Source organism: Falco punctatus (assembly GCF_963210335.1).
Source record: "Falco punctatus genome assembly, chromosome: 9".
Taxonomy (NCBI): Eukaryota; Metazoa; Chordata; class Aves; order Falconiformes; family Falconidae; genus Falco; species Falco punctatus.
This window is the reverse complement of record NC_137589.1, coordinates 36,787,874-36,806,878: the sequence shown is the minus strand read 5'-3', so window position 1 is coordinate 36,806,878 and position 19,005 is coordinate 36,787,874. Positions and strand designations below refer to the sequence as shown.

Here is a 19,005-nt window from a genome sequence, read left to right as displayed (position 1 = left end):
TCGCTGCTCAGGGACTGGCTGGGCATTGGTCAGCAGGTGGTGAGCAACTGTACTGTGCATCACTTGTTTTTATTGGATTTTATTCCTCTTTCTCTTTTTGTTATGTTATTTTTACTGTTGTTGTTGTTATTATTACCTTTCACTTTATTTCAATAATTAAACTGTTCTTATCTCAACCCACAGTTTTTTCCTTTTTCCAATTCTCCTCCCCATCCCACCAGGTGGGGGGAATAAGCTGCATGGTACTTAGTTGCCAGCTGGAGTTAAACCACAACACTTGCATTTGCTTCAGTTTGTCATTCTGTGATATTTTCAACTTACAAAGTCCGTCTGTGTGAATACTCATCAAAGTCCCATCCAAGAGGAGAACAGGCATAAAGCATGCTCTTAATAATGAAAAAAAATGCAAAAATGATATGCAAGCTATTAACAAGAGGTGTCCAACATCTCACTAAGATCTATCTCAAGGAAAGACAAAGTTAAACCTCTTGTTTTTTTCTTTATCTTTCATTTTCTATATAATTATCCTATTTTATACTATTGTTGGCTACTGTGAAATTGACAATACCAGTTAGATTCTCATTCATTGCAGCTCTGAGTTCTTTGTTACTCATCTTTCTCTTACTGTTCGATACGGCTCCAACTGCATGGTTCCCTTCATGTTGTCTGCTATAAATATATTTTCATGCTCACCTTATAATACCTACAGGAATAGATACTAAAGGAATGTGTATGGAGCAGAGGATACAGTGAAAACAATGATTCCTTTAATTTTTGGCTATTTTTGTAGCTCCTTAAAACTATGAAAATTATTCTTGTTCCACCCTGTGCACTGGTTATTTGCCTGCAGATATGCTTTGATGTGGATGGATGTGATTTTATAAAGCTCTCCCACAAGACTGAAGCCACTCTAATATCGAATATTGATCTTAGGCAAATTCTGAATGCTTTAAGTTTTTTTTTTCCCCTTTAGCTTTTGTTCATTTTCATCATCCTTGTAAGGATACTGGAAACCTCTGGTCATAAAAAGTGCAGGAATGCTATATAAATTTTAACAAGCAATGTAAGTTTTAACAAGTAAACAAATATTTATATTGTTTAGATGGGGAGCAGCCCTAGTGAAAAGATATACACGTTTATGTATTAACTACATCATCAGTAGGAACAAGGTGGTACAAATCTGCAGTCAGCAAAATGAACATTTGGAAAAATTCCAAAAGATGGTAAGCAAATGCCTCCTGAAAAATTACCAAAACCTGATAGTAGCAGGAAGAAATAATGAACAATGATGGTCCCAAACTACCTGGCCATTAGGAGAGTTCATATACAGGCATAAAAGAAATTGCCTCTCCAGGAATGGTGTCATCATTTCAGAAGTACCCAGCTCTTTGGCACTGCCCCTCCTAGCCTCTCTGGAGATGAACATAAGATCTGCTCTGTTCTTACATGAGCAGGGTCAGGGACAGGCTTGTGACTAGTCTGTTTTCAAGAGTTTGAGGCTATCTTGCATATCACCTGCTCTTTCACTTGCTTATTGGCACCAACTCTCCTTCTGGAAATCCTATGGAAGAACTGAATATACGAGCATATGAGCTGCACCACGTGGGCAGCTGCCAGCAGGTGAGAGTCAGTGCATGGAGCCAAAGAGGCAAATGGAAAGACAGCAGCCACATTTCATTTCAAAGATAACGCCTGGAGATGTTGCCCTCCCCTACTGTTGCTCAGGGATACTGCCTTGGACATTGTGCCTAGGTTGTGACCCTCTGTTGATTGGTGCCTCTCTCCATTCAGTCTGGGAGTGGCAGAGCTGTGCCCATACCCCACCGCTATGGGTGAGCCTTCACAGGCCTGTCTGCAGCTCAGGGGCAGCCAACAGCAAGAATAAATCTGTCCTGCTGCAAGGAGAATAACAGCAATGAAGGTCTTTCCTTATTTCATTTAATGTGTCAGAGCATTATTTCCAATAAAGCTCATAAACATAATCATCCATGAACAACAGGGTGGGAGCAGAGATATGGGATGTCTGGTTTGCTTTACTGTATTGAGAGATTCAGAGGTATTGCCATTCAGCTCTGATTTTCTCTCCCATCCTTCTTAGAACTTAGAGTCCATCACCCGCTTCTGTGCATAGTGGGAAGAGTTGTGAGACTGTGATGAGTTGGAAAGGTGGCAGGGGGGACTCCTTGTGAAGCTAGCCTCGGTGTGGATGATGGGGAACTGGAGGGAGAGAGGAGCAGGAGTGGTGCATTTGCTCTCAGTCCTGTTGCCTACACAGATGTTTGGAAGGGCGGACACTCAGAGGTTACCCAGACCTGTCGGAAACTTCTGAAGATTTCACCTTTCCTCTTCTCTGTAGCCTATTCCAGTGCTTCCACTAATAAACCCTTTACTAATACCTAACCTTTCTCCCCACTTACAGTTTAAACCTTGCACTGGTTCTTCAACCCAGTGGTTACTGAGGACAACTTTGTGATAGTCCTTAATTGATATCAAGACCTTCATTATTTTTTCCTTGGGTTTTCATTATAGGGAATGATCCCCCTAAACACACGTTTTTTTCTTCTGACAGGCCCGGGTTACGTTTAGAACTGACTGCTCTTGTTGCAGGCTCTCCCTAGCAGGTCTGCATTTCTGTTTGATGCGTGGTAGTAGGAGCTGGCATGCTATTCTGCCTGTTGTCTCACCAAAGTCAAGCACATCAGGAACAAACCATAGCGTGTCTTATGTACTTATTTATATTCCAGATTTTGTCTTTTTTCACAGCCACCTTAATTTGCTCAAACTTCCAGAGATGATGCGCTTATTTTACTGATGCATTTATTTTTACTGATGCATTTATTTTTACTGACTATCACTGTTTGTCAGGGTTTGACCCCAGCCAGCAATGAAGCCCCACACAGCTGCTTGTTCCCTCTCACCTGGGGGATGGGGGAGAAAATCAGAAGAGTAAAAGTGAGACAACTCATGGCTTCAGATAAAGACAGTTCAAAAAGTAAAGCAAAAGCTGTGTGTGCAAGCAAACAAAACAAGGAATTTTTTCACCACTTCCCATGGGCAGACAGATGTTCAGCCACCTCCATTCCTTCTGGCAGGGCTCCATCACATGTAATGTTTACTTGGGAAGACAAATGCCATCACTCTGAAACGTGTGTCATCGTCCCGTCCCTGTCCCCCCTTCCTTCTCCCTAGTTTATATGCTGAGCATGACATCATACGGCATGGAATATCCTTTGGGTCAGCTGGGGTCAGCTGTCCCATCTGTGCCCCCTCCTGACTTCTTGTGCCCCCCAACCTGCTCGCTGGTGGGGTGGGGAGCAGAAAGGGCCTTGGCTCTGTGCAAGGGCTGCTCAGTGATAATGAAAACATCCCTGAATTATGAACACTGTTTCCAGCACAAATCCAAAACACAGCCCCATTCCAGCTGCTATGAAGAAAATTTACTCCATCTCAGCCAAAACCGGCACACTGTTTCCATGTAGCATAACAGAGCGTTGTGTAGAACAGTAGTACCCAGCTTAAATCACTGCTCCGCTTGGGCAAGGGTTGAATTGCAATCCCACTTTCTGTAGTGCTTCTAGCCTTCCCCATCATGTCTGACTTCCATTTTCCTACCAAGTATAATTTGCAGTTCTCAAAACACTGCACGCTCTGTGACGAAGCTACTCCTGGTCTTGGAAGAATAGGCATATATGGGTGGAACCTAAAGATATGGTGAATCCATCTGAATTTTCATCTCCAAAAGGATGTGGATCATCCATGACATGTTATGTCCAGTCAAAAGTGACCAAATCTTTGATTTTTTTCCCCAGCACTGGTACCAACTGTGTACTGGACAAGTTTTAAGAGCCCCTTTTATTCTTAGCTTTGCCATTTAACAAAGAAGAGATAGTGTTCTTGCAATGCTACCACTAGAAACTGGTTATGTGTGTTCAAAGTACAATGTTGCTTTTCTTTGACAGAGGAAGCAATTGCTGCCCAGTCCCTATTCAAATATTAAGAAATCTCATGTTGCATGCTTGTATTGCCTGCTTCGGCCTTTTATGGTCTTAGTGGTTTACAGCATTGGTTATCAAATCACAATGTAGACATTATATTACATAGAAATAGGTGTTATGGGCTAACTGTTATTTAAAATATCCCTGAAACAATGAAACGAATTAACGATGCAGGGAAACATTTCTGTGGATGTTAAATCCTTAGAGCGTAGGGGGATCCATTAGCAAATTTAGTAATGGAGTTAATTTTTCTGTTTTCTGCTAACTTAGAAAAAGAAAAGCAACACTTGATTAACAATTAATGTCTTTGAAGAGTAATGCTGTAGGGGCACTCATCCTACTGTTGCAATCAAAAGGGTTTGCAACAGTAACATCCTTGTTTTAAATACTTAGTTTTCAAGGTATTGTAACCTGATGTAGGTCTAAGTGAATAATAACAACAAGAACAATGATGAAGCTGCAATATAGAAATTATGGAAGGGAATTCTTTTGACAGAGCCATAATACCTAAATTTGAATAAATAAATAAAATAATGGAAGAATCGGCTTACTGTCTCTGCAGATATCAAAGACATTTTATGCCCTGTTCTGGCTGCATACAACAGACAGAACATTGTTGCAAGATGAAGATGTCCGGTGTCTTGGCACGGCGCAGGGATAAGCGACCCTACAATGACTCTTTTGCAAATCCTGCTATTGCGCTGCGTGAAAGAAATTGGTTTGGAAATGGAGGGGAGCGATATCAGCAATGGGAAGAGGGGCTTGGAATGGGACCTGTGGCTGAAGGTGAGCCAACAGGCAACCCAAGAAAGGATGCTAAAAAGCAAAACCCTGGCAAAACTGCTCTGACTTAGAGTGGGGGCTATTCAAAACTGAGGTCAGCCCAGAACTCTAAGGACCTAAATAGCACCCCTGTGTTCCTTCAAATGGAGAGATTTATTAATGTGTGGCTTTATTTGTAGTTTTTACATTCAGCTTCTTGTTACAGACAGATACTGGTTGACTCTTTTTCCAGTAGGCTGAAAAGCCCTCAAGTATTGAGAATTTTCTCCTGTGAAATTAACATAACTAAATAATTTCTTTCCTTTTTTCTCAATTAAAAAGATCAAGGGTTTGAGGTCTCTCATTGCAAAGCACTCTCCTGAAAACTTAGGTCATTTTTTTTCTCTTGTGCTTTCACTGTAAATGTCTCTGTACCATCTTTTGAAGAACTGGAGACAGTAACTTTGTTTTGGTCTTGTCAATGTCACAGAAGAAATTTTTCCACTGCTGTCAGCATACAGCTCCTTCTTTTGCTGTAGTACCTTACTGGCAGCACATACGTAATTACCTGTACTTTGCCTCCCACTTCCTTTACAGACCCTTCGTTTTCCAAGATAATTTTCCATCCTCTGCATACAACTCCACTTCCAGGAGCACAAATTTTTAACTTTGCATTTGGTGCAGTTAAATGTGTTTTGTGCTGACTAGTTCAAAATAAGCTGACTAGCTTGTGAACTTCCCTGTATGGCCTCCTTTGCTTTCCGTGAGTGTTACATGCTTATGAGACACCATCTCATGGTGGATCTCCTGGATCTCTCGGCTTCTTTCCAGGATGGTACACGTGTTATTAACTACCTGTGGGACAGACAATGCTGTAAAGCATCAATATGGAGTCTCTTCATGTTTTAAAGGTTTCCTAGGTCAGGATGGAAAAACTAGAGGATGCAGTCTGGGAGGACAGAGGTGTGAGGACTAAGCAACTCTTTGTAATCAGATTTTTCCTTTCCTTCCCAGGTATTTCTAACTAATGTTGCCATGTCTGTGGCAGTGCTGTGTTTTCTGACCTGCTCGGCGTGGTGAACGATAGGTGATTGCCAAAGGCGGCGGGAGGGAGGTGTATCAACAGTACCTTTGCCCATGCAAATCTGAAGACAGTTGCTGCTTAGCTGGCTGCTACCGAAGCTCAGCAGATAAGAGGCAGAACCAGATTCTGCAGTGCAGTGTCAGCCTTGGGATAAGCCAGGTAAGGTAACTGTTTTAATACAGGAATCACCACTAGGCCCCCTCCTTTTCCAAAAAGCCATCAGCAGAGGACAACTGTGCTCCTCTGAGGCGAACATGGTGGGGTCCCCGTCGAAGCGCTCTGCCCTCACGTTGTTCCAAAGCTGCAATTAATTGCTGGGCACTGGAACTGGCATGCAGTTGTTTCCCCCCAATCCTCACGAACAGTAAAGCAACCCTCCAATTATTATGATATTTTTTTAAAAAAATTTTTAGCTTTCTTCGTACCACAGCGCTTGAATCACAGTTTTATGCCCTCCCACCCCTCCTCGGGGCAGCACGTGAATCCCATGTGGAACGTTGCCCTATGGAAAGGGCACAAAAGGGCTTATTAAACACGTGCAGACCCGCAGCGGCACAGGGAGCGGTTCAGGAGGGCTTCTGCCTGGCCCACGGGAGACCCGTGGGGGGACACCCTAGGGGGCTGGCGGGAAGGGCCTTCAGGGCCCATCAATGCCTACGAGGGGCTGGCGCGCCGGCCGCGCCAACAGGGCAGTGAGGACGCCCGTCTCCGCAACAGCTGGTGGCTGTTGTGCCCCCTGCCCCCTCGTCCACAAGCCGAGCGGCCCTGGGGTGTAGCCGCGGCCGGCCGGCGGGCGTGCGGGCCGAGTGCCATCCTGCCGGCCGGTGCCCGCCCGCGGGCCGAGGTGCCGCCGTGCCCGCACCTCGCACATGCTCACTGGGGCGCCGCGGGAGTCTGGGCATGTGCAGAGCGGGCCGGGCCGCTCGCCGCGCCCGCCGCGCCCCGGGGCTCCGCCGCCCCTGCCCCCGCTGCCAGGTGAAGCCGCGCTAGGTGAGGCGGAGCGGGGCAGCCGCTGGCCGGCGGCGGCGGGGCAAGATGAACAGCTCCGACGAAGAGAAGCAGCTGGAGCTCCTTGCCAGCCTGAAGGACCAAGGTAGGGGCGGGCGGCGCCGTCGCCGCCTCCGGCGCTGGGGAGCGCGGCTCCCCCTCCGCCGCCGCGGGCCCTGGCTCGGCCGGCGGGAGCGGCTGCCGGGCGGCGGCGTGAGGCGGCGGCGTGAGGCGGGGGCTCCGCGCCCGGCCCCGCGGGGGGTCGGGGCGCGGCGGGGCGGGCGCGGCCTGTGCCGGGGAGGGGGGGCGGCTGCGGCCTGGGCGTCCCCCGCCCGGCGGCCAGGTCCCTCCTTCCCAGGCCCCTTTCTCCCTCCCTCCACGCAGAGGAGAAAAAAGCCTGAACAAAATAAATCGGGGGAGCAAAACGTTTCGGTGGTACCCCTTGCCAGTGCCCGCCGCAGCTGCCTCGCCTCCCGCAGGTGGGCTCGGCTGAGGCGGGGCGGGCGTGGGCGTCGCGGCGGCCCATGGCGGGCGGGCTGAGGGCAGAGGCTGCGGTGCTGGTGGCACATGGGCTGCCCGCAGCCCGGGCCTTGCCGCCCTGTGCTCGGTCTGGCCCGTGGGCTGGTGGTGGGCATGGCTCACGGTGGGCAATGGGTCCCCGGCCAGCGGTACTGGTGAGCCCAGATGTCTGGCCGGCTGCAGGAGGTGGAAGTCTGCCTTGCTGTCTCTCGAGCTTCACGTGGTGTGCCTGGCTGTGCCGAACCTGGCATCTTGTCCCATCTCCCGCCCTGCGCTGCAGGATCTGGTGCTAACCCAGCCCATCCAACACCATCCATCCCGCTCCCTGTCAGTGTGCAAACTTCCTACCCGTGGCTTGGGGCTCGCCTTGGTACGCCAGACGTTTCTGTAGAGCCTTTGTAGTGCCAGTGTAAATGAAAGGGAGCAGTTGTGTTGGACTGGTTTGGATTCCTGTGTGAGTCACTCTCGGTGCTTTTGTAGAAAAGTCCAGTACTTCAACTTTATAGATATTCAGCTTTGTGAGTGAATAGTTCGGCTCGAAAGCTGATGCATTGTAAACAGTTCTTCTGTAAGAAGGGGAATGGAAAAGAGCTTGGATGCTCAAAAGGCAACCCATTTTTTAACTTCCCCGGTCAGTCAATCCCCAAACAGGTTGGTCTAGCAAAGTTTCTACTTTGGTTAGATAGGTAGGCAACACTTGAAAAATGGGCATTACCAGCTGTTTGAATTGTGGACATCTGCTTGTGAACATGCTTCAAACAATTGGTGTGGCTCCTGTCTCACAGCACCATGTGCAGTAGGTGCAGAGTACCAAGCCTGTAACTTGCAGCTGTTAATTCCCGTAACTGTGTTCTCCTGGTCTCCCATGAGCCTGGGAGGAGCTGTTTGGAAAGGACCTGTTGGACAAAGTTGTGTAAAAGAGTGAAATTATGGGGGTGTGATCAGTGCCCCTTTTTCTGTCATTTTTTCTTGGCCATCAATGTGCTTGGTCACTATTGCTGTATAGCAGAAGCTTTTCTTAACCAAATTTCAGCTGGATTTTTATGAACTATTTATGATCTGCTTTGACACTTCTTTTTTTTGGTTGTTCCTGTACACTCAGCATTGTAAATTCATGATTACTGGCTGGACTGGGTAGATTCTGACTTAAAAGGATTTCAGTGGGTATAAAATTTATGATAATCTTTTAGCTGTGCATTTTGATAACACGAGACCAAAAAATAAGGCTAAAAATCTGGGTTTTTTTGCTGACTGCTTCTTGCCGGTACTGTTGGATGGTACCAGCTCCAGTACCAGAGGAGCTGCCTGTGCCAAAAAGACAGTTGCTAAAATGGCAATAATTAGTTGCAAAAAGGCAGGTTTGGGTTGTTCTTTAGAGAAATCCTAGCCTCTTGAACTTGGTTAGGTTGAGGCTTCAGATCTGATGTCTGAAAGTCTTCTGCTCCAGTAGGCTGAGTATCTTTTAAGGTCTAATGAAATTTTACAGGACTGCAGGAATTAGTTCAAGGGAAAGTTACTGTAACTTGAGGACTGGCTTTCCCAGATCCACTTAAGCTGTTGAAACAGAAACTGTACTCGGCACACCTCATCCTGTAAGGCATTTTTTGGTGGATGTTCATCCCCAAATGCAGGAGTTGTAGAGTGTTGTTGTGAGGCTAACAGATGTTTTTGTAATTGTATGGCTGGTGAGAAAGTTTTAGCCACTGGAAAACTTTGGAAAATACTCTCCTATATGCTGTTTCACATCTAAACCAATGCAAAATTATGGCAGCACACCACAGTTAAATTAATAGTTACATTATGTTAACTGACAAGTCTGAGGTGCCCAAAGAAAAGAATTCAAGTGATGAAAAGGTAATGAGATGCATAAAATTGTCCTAACAGTAATGACCTAAATAATGTTGCTGTAGGTAAGTAAATTTTTTTCCTCTTTATATAATGGAATTTTGAATATATCATTTTCCCTCCAATCATATTGATAACAAGACTATTTTAGATACTAACAACTTTCCTCAAGTAATTTTAGGATGCTCCATTAAACAGGGGCAGCGTGAAAAGAGGAGGAAGAGCAGCCTTTTATTTTTCCTCTTTACTGCTTCCAGGTGTAGATAGCAGTATTACTCGGTAAGTAAATGCTGTTGGTGGAAGGATCTGCTGTTCCTGAATATTTGGGGTAATGGGTGTATGTACTTATCATGTCTTGTCTTTAACGCCTTCAGAGTGGCATATGGCTTCAGACTACTGTAACATTATGGTCTGTAGTCAGATTTCTGGTAAACACCCATTGATTTGGAGGGGTTTCAGAGAACATTTGTTCAGTAGCTGTTGTTTGGTTTCTCTTTCAGGACGTGTTTTTCTAGTCTTGAGAAACTTGCCTGACACCAGCTAACTAAAGCGTCTGAGAAATGAGGCAAAAGGTAGAGGGGAAGGCAAATAGCAGCGTAGGTGGCTGATTGCTGTCACATTTCAGCTACTGCTTATACTTTTCCTAATCAAGGTCAATACATTGAACCTGAGGCAGGTGTTGTGTAGCTGCCTGCTCAATTCTCAATGGCAGCTGTGATGCTGACTGGTGTCTGCGCAAACTCGTGTGGCTGTTTGGCAGTGCTCTGAACAGCACCAAGGGCACTGCAGCTGTCTGTGTGCAAGATACATTTATCTTTCTCCCATGCTGAATTTTCCAAGTCCTGTGTGTTAGACTGAGATACCTGATACTGATCGTCCTTTGGCTTGCTCCATTACCAAGTTTAAGGTGAGCATCATGAAGAAACATGATCTCTGTATTGATGATATTTAGGACTTAAAAGTATTGTTTGACTTTTAATCCTGTGAATAGCTTTCTGAGATGGCTTGGTTTGATAAAGCAGATCCACTATAAATATTAGTATTACCTAACCGTACTTTCAAGTGGTATTTCTAGCAGTGTACTTTTCTATTCAGCTGGCCCTTATAACTCCTATGGGTAAGACTTAGAACTGAAACAAACCAAATCAAGTGGGCAAAGCCTTGCATTATTAATGGTTGGTTGTAGAACCTGAGGAACTGTAGCAAGCTAACAGCTACATTGTAACAGTAGTTGATTACCTGCCTGGAAGATTGCCTTGTTTGTCTTTCCTTTTATTTGCACTGCTGGTACTTTGCCCTTAAAGACAGAGTCATTTTCCGCTGCGGTCACTTTTGTTTAGTCGAAAACAAGAGTCAGCAACCAAAACATCTAGAGTTAAAACTAGGTAAAATTACACTTCAGCTGCCACTATCACAGTCACATTTCTGGTCACTTGGTTAAATTACAGTGGTTAACAACTCCTGTTAACTATACATATACTAAGCATGGTTACATTGCCTGGGTTTTCTTTGTCAGTTTTGAAGGTCTTGCTCTGTGTTTGTTGGCTGGATTTGATGAAGTGTGGTGATTTCCAGTCTCTAGTCTCAAGCACTATGGCTCTATGATTTTTTTTTTTTTAAGATCTATGTAATCTCTTTATTTATTTATTTTTTTAATGTCAGAATCTTTGAATAAGGGAATATTCTAAGAAACAGACTACCAATCTAACAGCGATATCTCAGGGTAATACTTTTTAAGTATCTGGTATTGATAAGCTCTTAATGTGGTTTGACAAATTTATTCTTCTTTGTGGCAGAAGAATAATTTATATGGCCAGAGGAATTTCTTTGTTTAGGGTATATTGTTGGCTGCTATGTTTCTCTGTTGTCATCTTCTCTATAGTTGTTCCTCCCCCATATACCCATGTATGTGGGTGTTCGTGCACAGCAGTCATCGTTCACCAGCAGAACCCACCCTGCCTGAATGTTTTTTTTCATGTATTAATGTTTAAAAGTGTTTTCCACTTTAGTTTCTTGTGTGGAACCCTACCTGCCTTTCAGAAACTTGTGAAGGCAAGTCTTTTGGTGTGAGCTTAGTGGTTGGGCTTTGTCAGGTAGTGGTGTATTTAATTTCTCTGTCCAGTTTCCAGGAAGCTGTAAGACTGCAGGATGCAAACTTGGGATCTCATGAAAAAAATTTTTTGTACACATTTCTACAGATTTGAGTAAAATCAAAGCATGTGGGAACCCAGATGCAGGATCTGACTTACAGTATTTGTACTTAATGCTTACCTTTGTATACTTACACACCTGATTTTTATTTGTTTATTTTTTTAAGAACTGTTTGGTAATGGAATCTTGTAGGTATCAGCTAATGCAACTGACATGTGACCAAAAGCTTAGTTTGGCTCTGTAAACTTTAGGCCCAATAATATATTTATATATGCTGACTCAGGATTTGGAGTCATTGTGAAGTAACGAGTATAATGCCATTACATATATTAACCATTACACAAGCCTTAAGTGCTTGTTCCTCAGCTCCATCTCTCTTTCATGGAGGCCCGGGAGATGTTAGAAATGCTTCCCAGGCATCAGTTTGAAGTAGTTTGCACATGGCTGGCACTACTGATGTCACACCGTGTCCTGTTGAAATAGAGATCACCCGGTTAAGTGAAGGGGATATTTGAGCCTAAAATGGGAAACAAGAGAAAAGTTGAGCCCTTTTGACTTTTGTTTACACTTTTGACAGCAATTCACAGGTCTTACGCATGCTGTGCTTGTAGGGAGACCATTGCTATTTGAGAGGTGGTTTGTAGAAAAGACTTAGCCTGACTCCCTATTCCAAGTACACTGGGATGAGGTGGGTGGTGGCAGCAGTCCCATTAAAGCGTCTGGTGCAGTGTTGCTGTCAGGGGTAATTCTCTCTCTAATGATACATCTGAACCTGCAAAATGCTGGTTGTTAGTTTGCTTTACCAACAAAAGATGACTTCACTGGGATAGCTTGTTTTATCTGGAGTGAAGGCCTTCTCACACTGTAAGCTCTTTCTCTTGCCTGTACCAGCAAAGACATGCCTGTTCCATAGTCTAGAAGAATAAATAGCGGAATGACACTTGCTTCCTTTGACAGCTCTACTTACTTTTTGATTAAATAAGTAGATTTGAAATGCTGAAGTGTCATTACTTGTTGATTTGGCATGGAAGGGCTTTCAGCCTACTTAAAGACTACCCTGGTTTGCAATATAAATGCAATATAAATATAAATAAAAAAGATGTTCATGTAGCTTTTTAAGGTTGTTTTTTTTAATTTGTATTTTCAATATACAGCATTAGAAAAAGAGTTAATGAATTTTTAAATAAAAAGAGTAGGAAGTCTCTCACCACCTTGCTCTGTGTAAGTGAAGGTGTCTTTTCTGTTGTTCACTATGAATTATAGTCATTACATACTTTTATCCTTGTGACCTCATTTTACTAACAAGTGCTTTTTAGCCACAATAAGTATCTAATATATAGAACATTTAATTTAGATAATGTGTATCTGCTGGTAGCAAATCCAGGTTCAGAAGACTCAGGTTCACAACTAAAAATCAAAAGACTGAGATATAGTTAAAGGACCTTCTGCATACAAAGTTACCTCCTTAATTTAATACAGATAAAGTACATTAATATATCTTGACAGGACAGTTCTTTCTGGCCCACTGAGCTGTGGAATAAGTAGCTGCTGAATGAGCATGGTCATGCTATGAAGGAACATGCTGTGTTCACTCATGTTGGCTATTTTGTGGTTTGAGTGTTTTACAGTAAAAGCAAGTAAGGCTGGGGATGTTTTGGGTGGGCTAAGAGCTCTTTTTCCAGCTCTTTTCTCTCCTTAGTCTTGAAGTAAAGTTGTAATGTTGCCCTTGTACTGCGTGAAGATACCCTGAAGCAAAGAAATAGGGTTTGTATCCTGATATTTTTTTCCTATAATACTGTTGTGTATCAGGAATAGTTCTATTAAGGATAAACTTAAGTCAGTGTCGGACAGCGATAGTATCTGGAGTTGTCTCTGATACTTATTTATCATAGTTCTTTAGGATTCACTGGAGGCTAATGAGTACAACATAGGCATTTTACTATCAATATATACTACAGTACTGATGCTTTGATAAAATGATGTACAGTTACGGAATTTTACTAGCACCTTTAGTAAAGCATTTTAGTCTGTTTGTTTCATTCACCACTGATATATTGGAAAGAGTTTTTATTCCAGGGTAAATTATGTAAAGCACAATCTGAGTGAGTCAAGATGAGATGTAAGAAGTTTTGAGATGCTCAAGTGCCATTGTCATGTTGTGTGAGCACCTTCATAGGTTAAGGTGAAAAAATAGTCCTGTCTCACAGAGAAGGTTTAGGGAGGTCCTCATACAACAGGATTTATTGCTTGTTGATTTATAAATGGGTGATAATGATAACTTTTGATCTACCAAAGTGGGTTTTAAGGCTAAATAAGCTATATGAGATTTGGAACATGTAAAGTGTTGCCTAGTGCTGCTGGTATTAATTGTTTTAGGGTCATTTTAGAGTAAAGAGATGATTGTCACCTTTATGGCATTTAGTTGTTCAGTGAACGTTATGTAGACTCTTGAGTTTATTTTAGATGGCCTCAAAATTTATTGTATGTAAAACACTTGAAAAACTTTGTATAAAACCTTCCCAATACCCCCTCCAATGTTCAGGAAAAAAAAAAAGCCTGCCAATTTCCATCTTCTGCCTTTGCAGAGAATCTGATATACAGCAGAAAATAGTGTAGTCATTTTAAAATTATTATTTCTGTTTCCAGGCCTGATAAAAACAGCAATTTCTTCATTAGACTTAGTGTATAATAAATCCAAAACTGAAAATCTGAATGATGGGATCTGTATTGGAGCTTTATCTAGAGGTTGCCATCCACAAAGAACAATCTTGTTTTAAGATACCAGATCCTTGCTATGCATTAGCTGTATTGAAGGCAGAACTAACAGTTTTGCAGTGACTGTAAGGGGGTGGGCATGGTAAAAAGGCACTGCAGAAAGTTGCCATGTGAGTGCAGCATGAAGTAGCTGATGATCTTGTGTTTGCGTTCTGCAATGAAATTCCACAATGAATGTGCTGTGGATAACAGTCCGCAGTAAAAGAGGGAAGGGCTACCCATAACAGACAGTTTAATTCCCAGTCTCTCACAGGTGAGCCCTCACTGGAATTACTGGAGCGTTGTGTAAATTGTCTCCTTGTCTTTTGGTAACTTGTTCCTGTATCCATGCCTTAAGGGCAGCTGATTCAGAGTTCTCTGTTCCTGGAGCATGTGAGGAGAGCTAAGGGTGGGGCAAATCTGTATTTACATTTTTCAGTCATTTTTAAAGCATTGCATAGCAAGTATGAGTTCCAGGCAAGCAAACACTAGCAGTTTTCAAGTATGAAGAAACTATATCTGTTGATACAGCCTTCATTCCTTTTCTTGCATCTGGGTGCTAGGAATCTCTTGTTTTCTTAAAGGGAACAGGGAAATTAGAAGTGGAACACTGATCAAGAGGCATAGCTTTTCTGTTCCATGTTCCTGTGTAGGAAATGTGTTGTTTCACTAAAGGCGCTCTTTCTTAGAGCAACTGCATCAGTGTGGTTTCTTCCTTGTTCATCTACCTGTTGGTTTTGCCTGCTTCTTGACTATGGGAGGTGGGTAGGGGTCTCCGGGCTAGGTAAGGAGGAGTGGGGACAAAGTAAAGGGATGGATGAGAAACCTTGGTTTTACTGGCGGGGGGATGCATGGCACATTTTTAAGAAACCTGATTTTGTTTGTTCTGCTCTTCAGATATATCTTTTTACTTGGATGAGCAGGAGTGAGGATTTTTTTCCATCTGTTTAAATAATCAGATTTTCTGTGAGTTTGCATGTGGACCGTGACTTTGTTTTCAGTGGTTTTATTTAACTTTTTCCTCTTAGAGATCCCTGCAAATTTTTCAACACTGCTGATCAGAGCAAAGCTGAGATTCTGGCTAAGAGATTTCTAGTGTTCCTTCATTTCCCTTTCTAGTTAATACAGTCAGCAAGGTCTTGCCATTTCCCCATTGCTGGTCAGGGCACCAAGGAGCAGAGTCCTGTGTTTTGAGTTACTAGCCCAGGAGCTAATACTGCTTTCTGTATCCCAGACTTCATTACGTCAGTCCTGCTCTCTGAAATGAAGTGGTCTTGCAGAAAAGAGGAATTAGGATAATTTGAGTTTTTTACATCGGAGGTACTTCTGTGCTGCTGCTGAGAGTAATAGGCATGCTGAAGGCAAGCAGAACAGTGATGCTATGGACCTAGCTTTCAGGAGTGAGTTGGATTAGTTTTATTTCAACAGATTTTTAAACTCTGGAGAAGCAGAAGAGGCTGTCACAACAGTGTAAAGTGTAACTTTCATTTGTAAGAGCTTCTTGTTTGAAAAAGTTTAACTATCTAAAGCTAGAAAGGGCTAGTGGGTTTTCAGGTGGCTAATCTGCCAGATTGTACATGTTCATGTCTTCAGATGTAGGGTAAGACATATTAAGTTTAAGATGAAACTCCAACACCTCTGCTGTCGTCAGCTGAAAACCATATATTCACATCCTTTATCCAGTTTTAATTAAGTTGGATTGAAATAAAACCTGTATGCTAGTATAGCTTCTCTTAGGTATAAGAAAAAAATTGAGAAGATGCCGCAGGGCTGGGATAAAGTGCATAGTGATGTCAGGAGCCCTCTCATTTTATTCTTGCAGCATGAATCTTGAAGACTGCACAGTGTTGCTTTCTAGCAAGTTTGTTGTTCTAACGTTTGGAGGTGTATTCAGCTTCTTTCTAGCGACAATAAAATTTCTATGGTCTTGGAAGCAAAACAACCCATATGGGACACACTGAAAGGACAACAGAATTGGGAAGTTGTGGTAACAATGGCATGTCTCTAAGGTAGTAAAATAAAAGATGTAAGAAGACACATAAAAATACACAGTAAGCTGGAAGTTTAATTGGTAGCTGATTGATTGTTTCTGCATATTATTTACTGGTTTGAAACAGTGGATCTCTAGCATCCTGGAGGTTGATCCCTTCCCTGCTGATCCCTGCAGCTGAGTTCTTGTGTGATTCCAAGTAAATCATACAATCATTTCATGACTCCAATGTGGAGTTTAAAGAAAAAGATCTGTCCTAGGACTCTTGTTGGAAGAAAATGTTAGTAAATAAATAAATAAAGGTGCTCAGCTACTCTGGAGTTACATATGTGTAACAGTATTGTATTAACCATGCTTTCTAGGATTGATCTGTAACCTGAGCCAGTGTGGGTATAAAATAGTGACTGCAAGCCAGTACATTCACTTTGTAATTTTTGAACTCAATCAATAAGGTTGTTTAACTCTCCATTGATCAAAAATTGATTGTTTTGGGAGCCACCATCTTTTCCAGACACTTTCCAATTACTTCAATTCTACAAGGATATCCAGTTCATCCACTATTAATGAAGTTTATGACCCGTGTTATTTAAGAAGTCTGTGTAGATAGCCAGAAGAGCTTTAAAATGAATGAAATGGAGAGCTGATTTGGGCAAAGGAAGTGCTGCAATATTAACTTATTTTTGTTTTTTCTTGCATAGCTATTGGCGAATATGAAGAGCTTAGAGCAGAAAATAAGAAAACGAAAGAAGAGGTTTGTATCTGTTGATTATTTCTTTAATACTAAAATGCTAAATATCTGTATACCTTACTTGCTACGGTGGGTTGTTGTCTGCTTTTGTGAGCTCAGCTGATTACGTATAGATGCAAGTGATACTTATCACATGTAAGTATTGAGGAGCAGAGTGCAACTCCCATCAACTATTCCAGCTGTCCCACTCCAGAAAAGTTGTTCTAAATGTATATTTTGATTTTATGTATGATTTTTATCTATAATTTGTTTTAAATGATTGCTGAAATAGACAGTTTGCCTAGGATTACAATGGGAAATGTAGACAACTCAAGTGTGTAGATATTCTTGTTTCTTTTGGTTCTAAACCTTGTTTTATTACAAATAAATTTGCGGAATGGGACTTACTGGGAAAAAAAAAAAAAAGTACCTAGCCCTTCTGAAAGTTGGAATATGATTTCTGAAGGTCTTTAAAGTCTTCTCCCCTCCCTTGGCCCCACCCTGTCACCCTAAAAACCAAACCAACCCAATTTTTAATAGGAGAGCAAAATATCTCAATTTGGAGAATGGTACTGCAGCATAAAATGGAATGGCAGCATATCACGCATCTTTCTCTGAAATCTGTGTGCCTGTCCAACTTGAAAAGAAGCTTTTAATGTTTGAGCTGAACTTCATACATCACTGCAGGATTAATTTTTTTAATGTTCAGACATACTAGAGTAAAAAATGACTGCTTTCTAGATTGTTTATTGTAATTATGATGAACTGTTTAGTAGTTAAATTAAGCACATTCGGTAAGGTAGCTCTTTCCACCCAGCACTGTTGTTCATTCAACACACCTGCTTTCTGCAAGGAAGCCAATGGGAACAGAGAACTCCTGCGAGAGATTAGATGGGAGTGTTGCGCTGCATAAATCCGTGTCAATTTGCAAAAGGTCTTTAGCAGATATCTGCCGAAAGAAACTGTGGCCTTTAAAAGACTCATACCGGTTCTAGATAGCGAGGAAGGTAGAGGAGGAGTCAGTGCTACTCTGTATGATAAACAAAAAATTATCCTTTCTTCAGTATTAGTGAACTGAAGGTGCAAGAGACATGTTAGTTTTCAAATCCCTATTAGCTTCCAAGGCATGTAGGTTTAATTTAGCTTTCTGTGAAGTAATTTCTGAAGGGTCACTTTTAGTCTGGTTGCTATAAATGTTGCAATGCAAGGCTGTATTGGGAAGACCTTGTTCTTAGCTACTTTCTCATTATTAAAGAAAACTTTAAGCTTATCTTCACATTATGCTTCAGCAATGATTATGTGTATTTCCACTGAGCTCAGCGCATTGCACTTCACTCCCTCCTACCCGCTGACCTCCTTGTCTTTTATACTGTGCTTGTTGCTGCATTCCTGTTCTGCTGTCCTACACAAGAGCCTCAGATATCCCAGGAAATCGGTCCTCAAGTTTTGCTGTTCAGAAGACTGCAGCAGTTCATCTCCTAGTGCTCAGAGGAAAAGGAGAATGAAACTGAGTTAAACCAAGAGTCCAGTAGCCTGGTGTCCTGCCTCTGACAGCAGTGGAGAGGGAGGAGTAACAGCGTGTATAAAACACCTCTGCAGAGTACTCTTATAGTTTCCAAACCACTTGTGGCCTGGGGACTTCCTCAGCTGCATGTGGTTTCAGTGTGTTCTGCCCTTCACAGTGCTCTTTCTTGAATTTGCCCTGTCCCCTCCAAGCTTGTGCTGCTTGTTGGCTTCCATCATGTGAGGGGTTCCACACCAGGACTGTCTACCACATGAAAAACAGGCTCCCCAGCTTTGCCCTGAACCCCAAGTCCTGCTGGCTTTTGCTGTTGCTTCAACAAAGCTTTGTTGAGGTTTTGGGGGTGGGGATTGGGGAGGATTTTCTCGAGGTGCATTTTTGTTTAGAAATTTTTCTTCTTCAAAGGCAATTCCAGTGAAAAACATTGTAGCCAAAATTGAGATGAAATGAGATGTTCTGATGTTTCTTGCATTCTGCTTTTCTTCCTTGCTCCTCTCTCACACAAGACTTCTTTCCTATAACTGCCTATCTCCAGCCACTCCTGTGTGTTTGTTCTGAAGGCTGGTATGACGTTTTTCAGAATACTTGAATAAAACTGAAAATCCTCCAACCCTGAGCACATGGGGATTACATTCCCAGTCCAACAAATTAGTTAAGCAGGTGCTCAGG

At 42.7% G+C, this 19,005-nt stretch overlaps 1 protein-coding gene across 2 annotated transcripts in view; it reads left to right on the top strand.

Moving 5' to 3' along the window:
- The first annotated feature begins 2,827 nt into the window (after window positions 1-2,827).
- The window catches only part of SHTN1 (shootin 1), a 73,828-nt gene continuing 57,650 nt past the window's right edge, over window positions 2,828-19,005 (top strand). For both annotated transcript variants that reach the window (XM_080403265.1, XM_080403264.1), the window contains exons 1-2: window positions 2,828-6,934; window positions 16,786-16,838. In XM_080403265.1, the coding sequence (XP_080259391.1) occupies window positions 6,877-6,934; window positions 16,786-16,838 (111 nt within the window). In that variant the 5' untranslated portion in view covers window positions 2,828-6,876. The remainder of the gene's footprint in view (window positions 6,935-16,785; window positions 16,839-19,005) is intronic.